The sequence below is a fragment of the Palaemon carinicauda genome, chromosome 33 (genome assembly GCF_036898095.1).
Source record: "Palaemon carinicauda isolate YSFRI2023 chromosome 33, ASM3689809v2, whole genome shotgun sequence".
NCBI lineage: Eukaryota > Metazoa > Arthropoda > Malacostraca > Decapoda > Palaemonidae > Palaemon > Palaemon carinicauda.
Genome location: NC_090757.1, coordinates 77,818,285 through 77,829,958, shown reverse-complemented (window position 1 = coordinate 77,829,958; position 11,674 = coordinate 77,818,285). Strand labels below are relative to the sequence as shown.

General features: G+C 35.5%; 1 protein-coding gene across 1 annotated transcript; it reads right to left on the bottom strand.

Annotated features, from left to right (window-relative positions):
• Positions 1 to 3,118: 3,118 nt before the first annotated feature.
• Positions 3,119 to 10,938, bottom strand: LOC137626274 (uncharacterized). The gene is made up of 6 exons (XM_068357347.1): positions 9,846 to 10,938; positions 8,529 to 9,251; positions 7,688 to 8,207; positions 7,302 to 7,540; positions 4,490 to 4,820; positions 3,119 to 4,166 (listed from the first exon to the last, which is right to left on the bottom strand). Exons 1-6 carry the CDS (start codon positions 10,936 to 10,938, stop codon positions 3,119 to 3,121), a joined length of 3,954 nt encoding a protein of 1,317 aa, XP_068213448.1.
• Positions 10,939 to 11,674: the final 736 nt, after the last annotated feature.

The window sequence follows — 11,674 nt, the reverse complement described above, 5'->3', positions numbered from 1 at the left end:
AAATGCACTTCAAGTTTTCACACAAATATCACAGGGCCAGTTACGAAGATTTAAATAATACCAGCATGTACAATATCATAATAAATTTGGAATCACCTTCAAAGTTTCAGTAACGTTTTAACACACTACACACTATATGCGTTTAGTATAAATTTATTCCCGTTAGAAAGGACACACACTCAATGTACTTGGGAGAGAGGACGTTGGCTCTTACAAAGGGATAAACTGCCTCTCTTCTGATGCTATGCATCCATGGGGCATAAATATATTAACTTAAAAACTTCTAGATTATTATAAATAGATTATTCTTGTGGCTTGGGGGCAGGATCTAGCAGTGCAAGGTTGTCAAGGAGATAAAAAAAAGTCAGGGGAACGAACCTTGCTTGCAAGATAACTCTCTCCTAACTAGCTTCGCCCACCTCTCTCCTTGGAACAATAAAAAAAAAGATGAAACTAATTCTGGGGTTTTCAAGAGCATTCTAAGCACATGGTAAATATATGAATACTAAAAAAGTTACATAAGCCCTCGTTCATACTTCATATGGTTCGTACAGCACAGTTAATCGAGATTGGATAAGACTTCGTGAAAAAATACGTGAAATAAAAAGGTAATTCTTGAAAAAAACATAAATTTACATATACTGACTTGAATGAAAAATACGAGGAAATGAATATAGAAAGAATTCAACAATTTACATACATTTACCTAAACCTAGATGAGAGGAACTCACCTTACGAGCTGGCTATTCACTTTTTGAATAAATAAATGAAATACACGAATGGAATGTGTACTCAACACTAGACCAGCTTTGTGAGTATATATATATATATATATATATATATATATATATATACACACACACAAAATGACTGCCGGGAATTCGGGAATTCAGATATTTCATGTTATTTTTTATTTTTCTATTGAAACACATATGTTCTTCAAACAAAATGAAGCAATGTTGATATTATTTGATCACATAACTGTCCTAGATGAAGGACATAAGGGGCAGAAAATAGAAAGTGAAAAAGGTTAATGATATACCTTATGTAGCCTACCTCTGTACAAATATTCAGAAGATGAAAACAATGATGGCATCTTTTCTTCCCATCAGTTAATTTGTTTTGTACCCTTGTTATAATTTTTGTATATATATATATATATATATATATATATATATATATATATATATATATATATATATATATATATATATATATATATATATATATATATATATATATATATATATATATATATATATATATATATATATGTATATATATATATATATATATATATATATATATATATATATATATATATATATATATATATATATATATATATATATATATATATATATATATATATATATATATATATATATATATATATATATGTATATATACATATATATATTTATATATATACTGTATATATATATATATATATATATATATATATATATATATATATATATATATATATATATATATATATATATATACAAAAATTATAACAAGGGTACACAACAAATTAACTGATGAGAAGAAAAGGTGCCATCATTGTTTTCATCTTCTAAATATTTTTACAGAAGTAGGCTACATAAGGTATATCAGTAACCATTTTTACTTTCTATTTTCTACCCCTTCTGATCAAATAATATCATGCTTATTTTGTTTGACATTATGTATCATATATATATATATATATATATATATATATATATATATATATATATATATATATATATATATATATATATATATATATATTGTTATGAACTCTTAAGAGATGGTAACGATTTCACAGATTCTTTATCTATCATAAAGCTCTTACCACTATGATAATGAGTAGGAGACGTACCAGAACAAAAACAATCCAAGGAACTTCCTCAAAGAGAATGATACAGAGACAAAACAAACACTTAAATTATTTATTACAATTAATAACTTAGAATTACAAAGAAATCCCTTGAAAACTGAACTTTAGGGAAGAAAAACAAACTGGTTATTACAATTCTTCAGACACATTCACCTAGCTAACTAGCATACTAAAGTAAAAGAAAAAGTTACTAGGTAGAGATATAAACCACATATGCACGGGTCGTTGTGAAAGAATGAGACAAAGTAAGAAAATATCCTTAAACCTAATTGATTAACACACTTAAATGGCAATAAACATACATTATGAAAACCAAAAAAATAAACGTCATCCAGCTAATATCAATTAACTCTTCTACAAATACCATTCCCTCAGCAACACGTCACATAGTTTTATCTCCAACTGTAAATGTCAGCAATACCACCAAGTAGGAGACACTCAACATACGTCGTCTATGGGTTGGATTGGTCACAGCATAACACACAGGGTCTCAGATCTTACCCTTTTCTTTGCCACTGGGAGGCCCCTCGACGACTCCAGAGGTTCAGCAAGCTGAGGGCACGGGCAACGATGGATGAAGCTCGCATCCAAAAGTACGAAATGTATGGCAGGGCATCACACGAACTGATGAGACGTCAGTACAAATACAATTCATAGGGGATGGCAATGAACACCTCCAAGATGCCACCAGCTGCACAAACATCGAGGACGTCTTTAGAAGAATATTTCACGTAACTTGCCACAAGCCGTCAGGAAGTATGGGAGCTGAAAACCTCTCTATGAGCCGAGTCGCTTACTGTCGTCTTTTCACTCCAAAGGGCCCCACATCACCAGCGGGGACGAAAACAAAACAGGCGATGAACAGCCGAAAGATCATCAACATGAAAAGATAAAAACACTTACATGGGTGACGTACCAATTTAAAACTACAATTACCCTTTGAGGGGAGGAAAACATCCCCAAGTCCAGCCTTCAAAAGACATATAAACAAAACTGGACAAAACTGGACAAAAACAAGCAAAAATTTACTTTAAAGTGCAAAATCAAATGCACTGTAAAAATAGAAAAAAATAAATTAAATATGTTAATTCCATTACACCTCCCCACCAAAGAAAAAAAAAATTTCTAAAAGAATTTTTTTTTTCAAAAATTCAAATAAAATTACTTTACATAGTAAGATACAAAAGTGGAAACCTAGAAAAAAAATAAAGAATGATCATTATTGCAGACAATTCATTCCATTGTAAAGGTCCTAGACATAACGTCGTGAATTACATTATCCCTGCCTGTTATATGCCGTATCTCGAGATCATACTCTTGGAGAGTCAAACACCACCTAAGAATTCGCATGATTTTATCTTTGAAACGTCGGATAAAGACTAAGGGGTTGTGGTCAGTATAAACTACAATAGGATACTTAGAATTACTTAAATAAACATCAAAATGGGTCAATGCCTTTATTAAACACAATGCCTCCTTTTCTATTGTAGAATATTTTCTTTTTGCTGTCGACAATTTCTTGGAGAAGTAAGCAACAGGGTGAAGCGTTCCCTTGTCATCCTCTTGTAATAGAACAGCACCGAGTCCCAAGTCGCTGGCATCGGTACCTAACCTGAAAGGCAATTTAAAATCTGGGGAGCGTAACAATGGGTAACTAATCAAGGTGGCTTTCAGTCTTTCGAAAGCCCCCTGACAATCAGCAGACCAGTTAAACCTAAAACCTTTCTTTAACAGGTTTGTAAGAGGGTTAGCTATGTCAGGTAAATTGCAAATAAATTCACGATAATATCCGACCATACCTAGGAAACGCCTAACACCCCTTTTATTAAGAGGTACGGGAAAATCTGCAACTGCCTCCACATTGGCCTTCTTAGGGGTGACCTTACCCAGGCCCACCTCATGACCGAGGTAAATTACCTTTGCCTGAGCGAAATCGCTCTTTTTCAGATTTACCACGAGGCCAGCCATCCGCAAAACCTGAAACAAAGCTCTCAATCTTTTAAGATGAGTCTTCCAATCATCACTATAAATGATAAGGTCATCTATGTAGACAACGCAACCCTCCAAATTCTGTGTTATGTAATTCATCAACCTTTGGAAGGTAGCAGCCGCATTTTTCATTCCGAATGGCATTACCTTGCATTCGAAAAGGCCGTAACCTGTCACAAAGGCTGAAATCCGTCTTGCCCGGGGTGAAAGACCGACCTGCCAATAGCCTTTTAAAAGATCTAATTTTGTCAAAAATTTGGCAGACCCAACACGATCAATACAGTCTTCCACTCTGGGTAGAGGAAAGGAATTGTTCTGGTTACAGCATTTATCTTTCTATAATCGAAGCATAGACGGTGTTGTCCGCCTTCTTTTTTAACTAATACCACAGGCGAACTCCACGGACTACTGCTGGGTACAATTAAATCATTATCTAACATATATTGCACCTCATCTCTCACAATGTCTCTCTTTACTGGGTTAAGTCGGTAGGGGCATTGTTTAATAGGTTTAGAATCCCCCACATCCACATCATGTTCTAGAACCGTAGTCCTACCTGGAGTGTCTTGAAAAACATCTCTGTATTCATTAATCAGGCTAATTAATGATACAGACCTGTCGTGATCCAAATGCTGAAATTTAATTTGTAAATTATTCAATATTTCAGAATTGCTGTTCAATGCATCAGGTGTAACAGATAATTTATCATTAACTACTGATTCTACCGTATCTACTTCTGTGTCTACTTCTACATTGACTAAGGTGACGGGATCCACGTCTACATTTTCAACTAATTCTACATCTCTACTTACATAAGGTTTAAGCATATTAATATGACATACTCGAGTTTTTCTCCTTTTACCCGGGGTCTCTATCAAATAATTCACATCATTATATTTCTTTAGAACCTTCCAGGGTCCTGAAAACTGTGCCCTCAGAGGATTTCCTGGGAAGTGCAATAAAACAAAAACACTATCACCAGGTTTAAACACCCTTTTTTGAGTCCCAACATCGTATTTGTTTTTCATCACCTCCTGGCTTTCAGCTAAATTCTCTTTAGCAAACTCCCGAGCCTTTCTTAATTTCTCTTGAAGTCCTGACAAATAATCAAGAATGTTTATCTCAGGAGTCTCCCCCTCCAAATGTTCACGTACAACTTCCAAGGGCCCATGCACACAATGCCCGAAAATAAGCTCGAAAGGGGAGTATCCCAAAGCCTCATTAGGAACGGAACGAATGGCAAATAAGGCATACGGGACCTCCTTATCCCACTCTCTTCCTGACTCCATGCAAAACTTTCTCAAAATAGACTTTAGGGTCTGATGGAACCGTTCCACCTGGCACTGACTCTCAGGGTGATATGGGGAAGAGGTAATGTGTTTTACCCCTAATTCAGACATTTTATTCTTAAAATACTTGCTTGTGAAACTAGTAGCACAATCAGATTGCAAAGTGCGAGGTATACCAAACTTATTAAAGAAGCCAATTAAATTATCAACGATCTTTTCACTCCGAATACTCCTCATGGGAATAGCCTCCGGGAAGCGAGACATCCGATCCACAATTGTTAATAAATATTCATTACCACCGCGCGTCCGCGGGAGAGGACCAACGACATCGATCACCACCTCCCCAAAAGGCTTCCCAACTGAAGGTATGGGAATGAGTGGGGCTTTACGTATCTTTTGGTTGGGCTTCCCCACCAACTGACACACTTTGCAAGAAAGTACATAGTGCTTTATATCTCGGCGCATTTGGGGCCAATAAAAATGTTGTGCGACCTTCTGAAAAGTTTTTCTGACCCCAAAATGCCCAGCAAGATTATTTTCATGAGCCAAAAACAAAATTTTGTTCCTATACTCTTCAGGAACTACCAACTGACGAGAAACTTCTACCTGGTCAGCAGGTGCAACAGCTGGCCTACTAACCCTGTAAAGCAACCCTTTCTCTTTACAGAATACTGGCTTGGACAGAAGACGAAACTACCAAAGCACTCATACATGAAAGTAAAGAGAACATTTCATGGGCGGAGTACCAATTAGCTAATAACATTCGGTGGGGGAGCGCAACAATACAAAACTTGAACCAAGAATTCGAGGCTCAAATGAATTGAAAAAATATTGTCAGCAATTAATAAACAAAAGTTTACTTTAATGAAGCCACAAGATAAAACATAAGTAGCTGATATTACAGTCCCCCACCAATAAGAATTTTTTTTTTTAAACTGAATTGTGAACTTACATTGATAATAAAAGAAAGAGTAAACTTAAAGATAATTAATAGAGTACCAAAGCAGATTCTAAACTATTAAAGAAAAAAAAAATGGTGAACATAATTATACAAAACATAATCTAAAATGAAAAAAATAATTATACAGCAAAAAAAAATATTATACATATATACAAAGTAAACACTAATGACCGTCCACTCTCTCATAAACCCTAGACAAAGCATCAGGCACAATATTCTTTCTGCCGGCAATATGCTTAATGATAAGGTTGTACTCCTGGAGTACCAAACTCCATCTAAGTATTCGTGAGTTTTTGTTCTTAAAACGGTTAATGAAAATCAATGGGTTGTGATCCAAGTAAACTTCTATTTGGGAGGAGAGATTTGATAAATAAATATTAAAATGATTTAGCGCTTTAATTAAAACAAGAGCCTCCTTTTCTATTGTCGAATATTTCTTCTCGGCTTGTGACAATTTATTTGAGAAGAAAGCTACTGGATGATTAATTCCTTCTTGGTCTCCCTGGAGAAGCACTGCACCCAATCCGGTGTTGCTCGCATCTGTGGCTAAAGAGAAAGGGAGAGAAAAATCGGGGGATCGCAAAAGAGGGTAGATTGTCAGAGTGCCTTTTAACTTTTAAAAAGCCTCCTGACAATTACTATCCCAAACAAACTTTACATTTTTCTTTAATAGATCTGTTAGAGGAATGGCCAGATCAGAGAAATTTTTAATAAATCTGTTTTAATATCCTACCATACCGAGGAACCTTCTCACACCTCTCCGGTTGGTAGGGACAGGAAAAATCGTTATGGCTTCTACATTCGCCTTTTTAGGAGCTACTTCACCCAGACCAATTTCATGTCCTAGGTAAACAACCTTGGCTCTAGCAAAGTCACTTTTTCTTAAATTTATAACAAGGCCAGCTTTTCGAAGCTTTTCAAACAGTGCCTTAATTCGTTTTAATGTGAGTGGGCCAGTCGTCGCTGTAGATCACCAAATCGTCTATGTAGACAACACATCCTTCCAAATCACAGGTTATCAAGTTCATCAACCTCTGGAAGGTGGCGGCTGCGTTTTTCATGCCGAATGGCATAACCAAACTCTCGTACAGTCCATCACCCGTCACAAAAGCTGAAATTTCCCTTGCCCGAGGAGTAAGACCGACCTGCCAGTACCCTTTTAATAGGTTAAACTTACTGATAAATTTAGCGGACCCTATGCGGTCGATACAGTCCTCCACCCGAGGCAAAGGATAAGAATCTGTTTTAGTAACCTCGTTGATTTTATGATAATCAAAGCACAGTCGATTTTGCCCACCTTCCTTCTTTACAAAAACCACAGGAGAACTCCACGGATTAGTGCTAGGAGTTATCAAATTATGGTCTAACATGTATTTAACCTCTTCCTTAACTATATCCATTTTTACGGGATTTAACCTGTAAGGGCATTGTTTCATAGGTTGGGTGTCCCCAACATCTACATCATGTTCTAAAATAGTAGTCAATCCCGGTGCATCCTGAAAAAGGTCTTTATATTGATTTATTAAGTCAACAAGGGAAGAAGCTTTATCTGGATCCAAATGCTGAAATTTCAAAGAAAGGTTATTAAGGACATCAGAATTATTTGATAAATTATTTGGTCCAATTGTCAATTCTTCATCAACTTCGGTAACCACCTCAACTAAAGAAATTGGTCCTACTTCTACTTCTTCACTACTTCTACTAACATAAGGTTTTAACATATTTATATGGCAATGTTGAGACTTCCTCCTACGTCCAGGAGTCTCCACTAAGTAATTTACTTCACTCATTTTCTTTAAAATTCTCCACGGCCCAGAAAATTGTGCCTTGAGAGGATTCCCAGGCATAGGAAGCAAAACCAGAACTCTGTCACCTGGTGAAAATTCTCTGCGTCTCGATTTTATGTCGTAATTACTTTTCATTACAGGTTGCCCTTTAGCCAAATTTTCTTTAGCAAAACACCAAGCATTTTGAAGTTTAGCTTGCAAATGCGATACATAGTCCAGTACATTGACTTCCGGGGTTTCCCCCTCCCAGTGCTCCCTGACCACATCAAGAGGACCTCTCACACTATGACCAAAGACTTGATTGAAAGGAGAGAACCCAAGAGTTTCATTTGGAATAGATCTAATAGCAAATAATGCATATGGCAATTCTTTGTCCCACTCGCTACTAGTCTCGAAACAAAATTTCTTCAGAACACTCTTCAAAGTTTGGTGGAACCTCTCCACCTGACCTTGACTTTCAAGATGGTAGGGAGTTGAGGTTGTATGTTTGACTCCTAACTCCTCCATCTTCCTTTTAAAATTTCTGCTGGTAAAATTTGTACCGCAATCAGTTTGCAAAACCTTGGGAAAGCCAAACCTAGTAAAAAATACAATTAATGCCTCCATGATTTTCTCACTCCCTATTCTCCGTAAGGGAATAGCCTCAGGGAAGCGTGACATCCTATCTATTATGGACAAAATATACTCATTGCCACTTCGTGTTCGTGGCAACGGACCAACCACATCTACTATGACTTCCCTAAAGGGTTCCCCAACAGCAGGAATTGGAATTAAAGGAGCTCTAGGTACCTTCTGATTTAGCTTACCCACGATTTGGCAGGTGTTACAAGAGTGGACATGGTTTTTTACATCTGTGCGCATCCCAGGCCAGAAGAAATGTTCGGCTAACTTCTGAAACGTCTTTCGGACACTGAAATGTCCGGCAAGATTGTTCTCATGAGACAACCATAACAATTTCCTCCGATACTTCTCGGGAACTACTAACTGACGGACCACTTCTATCTGGTCAGCAGGAGCTTCCACTGCTCTACTGACCCTATATAGTAGACCATCTTCTTTAACAAAATAAGGTTTGGAGGAATTATTTAAAATTGATTCAGTAGTCACATCATTAAATTCCTTTGATTGGGCTTCCTTCAAGGCCTCGGGTTCCCAGTCAACATCATCAAAAATTATACTACTCAATTTGCCACCAGTCACAAAGTCAGTTACCTGACTATTTACACTTTCTAAGTCTAAATCAATTTCTTCTAAGTCTACCCCCTTTGAACGGGAACGAGTGACAATGGAAACAGGAACACCAAACTCCAGCAAAGAGCCATCACAAAGACAGTGTTTCTCTATCAAAGATAAAATTGGAAAAAAATTTGGTTCATTTTCAACCACCAAATCATTAGCAAAATTCAAGTCAATTCCAGGAATGGGCAATGTATCCACTATTGCTAATTTTGCATTACCTTTAAAATAATCAGCTTCTAAATAAAGTGTTTCAAGAGGGCACGATACTAATGTATTTGGAAAACCTCCCAAGACCACAAAATCATTACTGGCAAACACAAAACCCTGAGGCACAGATTTTCTTAAAATTAATGACTGTGCGGCTCCCGTGTCACGCAAAATTTTAATACCTCTGCCTAGTCTCTTGTCACTGTTAATGAAAATAGACCCATTCGAGATATACTTACGAAATTTTAGTCACTTCGTTTCTTCTTCTGAAGGTTGTTCAGCTGTTAACAGATTGATTGCTTCCCTGTTTTGGCTAGCAAGGAATCTTTGCATTGCCCTACACTCAGCCTTGATATGCCCCTTTCGACTACACCAAAAACATGTAATATTTAACCTGCGCTCCAGATTATCACTACTACCGGTAGTAGTGCTATTACTAAATCTATTACTATTGGAAAAACTACCAGGTATTACATTACTGACCTTACCTTCTATGCCAGAGTAGTTATTTTCATCTTTGACTACAAAGCTTGTTTCTTTTGGCTTATTACTTTTTCTCAATTTGTCATGGGGGGAAACTTCCTTGCCAAAATTGATCTCCCTTTTCCCAGATTCCTGACGACGAGCTAGTGAATATTCGTAATCCGCAATTGCGATTTCTTGAAGAGAATCTATTTTGAGCTCTTCAAGATGTATTTTAAGGTTTTTAGACACCATTCTCTTAAATTCCTCAATCAGGATGAGTTCCTTTAGTTTATCAAAGTTATCCACCTCCTTACTCCTTAGCCAATCCTCAAAAAATTGTCCTTTCTTCCTGGCAAATTCAATAAAGGTAGTGTCCAAATCTTTCCTTAAATCACGGAATTTTTGCCGATAAGCTTCTGGGACGAGATCATAGGCTTTCATTATAATGGATTTAACAATATCATAATCTGAGGAAAATTCATCACTAAGTGTATTGTATACACGCTGAGCCTTACCTTTCAATTTACATTGCACTAAAGTCGTCCACATATCTCGAGGCCACGAGAGTTTGATAGCAATACGTTCAAAAGCCGTGAAAAATTCAGGCACATCCTCTTCGATAAAGCAAGGAATTAACTTTATTGCCGTCATCAAGTTGAAATTATTATTTATATAAGTACTATTATCACCACTCAACTTTATCTGAAGTTCTAATAACTCCTTTTCGTGTTGCCTATCCTTAGCTGTCTCCTCTGCTTGCAATTGTAAGGATTTAAATTCCAAATCTTTTATTTTACTCTGTTCCCTCGAGATATCTAACTGTAAGTCACCTGACCTCCCTGCTAGTTCCTGCCTAACCCTGTCCTGTTTTTCATTGCTACCAGGAGTTTTTTCACCATGACTAACTTCCAAAATAGATTCTTTATAAGCTTTAACAGCCTTAACCACCTCCCATAACAAAGGACCCGTCCTGATCTCGGTGGGAAGACTCAAACTAAAGAAGTCTACAAAGAACCACAAATCATCCCTTTTTAAATCATACAGCTTTCTTTCCCAATCATCATCATCTAAGAAACGAATCGCCGCCTCATCCACGTTTTCCTTTGGGGATCCCATGTTACTTACTTTGGGTGAAACCTATTATCAATTACCTAAATTTTATCTCCTTATAACCCCTCAAGTGTTTAACTGCTATATTGCTAGGTAACCAATCCTGGCAAGGTCGCCAAAAATGTTAGGAACTCTGTTATTCGGAAGAGATATTTAACAAAAATCCCTTATTTTACCTTAAATATAAAATAATTTGCCAAAGCATTTACTGGGTCTTCCAACAAAATTGCTTTTACTACGATAGCTTGTAGGCTAAAGAGTAAAGTTTACCAGCAATACAGAGAATAAAAATACACTTTGAGGGGGTAATTGAAAATAAACGTAAAAATTAAGATTTATTACAAGAAGTTATTAGCAAACTTAAGTTGCTGATATATATATATATATATATATATATATATATATATATATATATATATATATATATATATATATATATATATATATATATATATATATATATATATATGTATATATATATATATATATATATATATATATATATATATATATATATATATATATATATATATATATATATATATTTAACCTGTAAGGGAAGAATATACATATATTATTTCATTTGTTAAATGCCACTCAATAATGTGAAATTAATTTGTTTAGTTTCGCTTAGATGTTGGATATGCTTTAACACTGTGTAAAAATGTTCATACGCCACTATATATATATATATATATATATATATATATATATATATATATATATATATATATATATATAT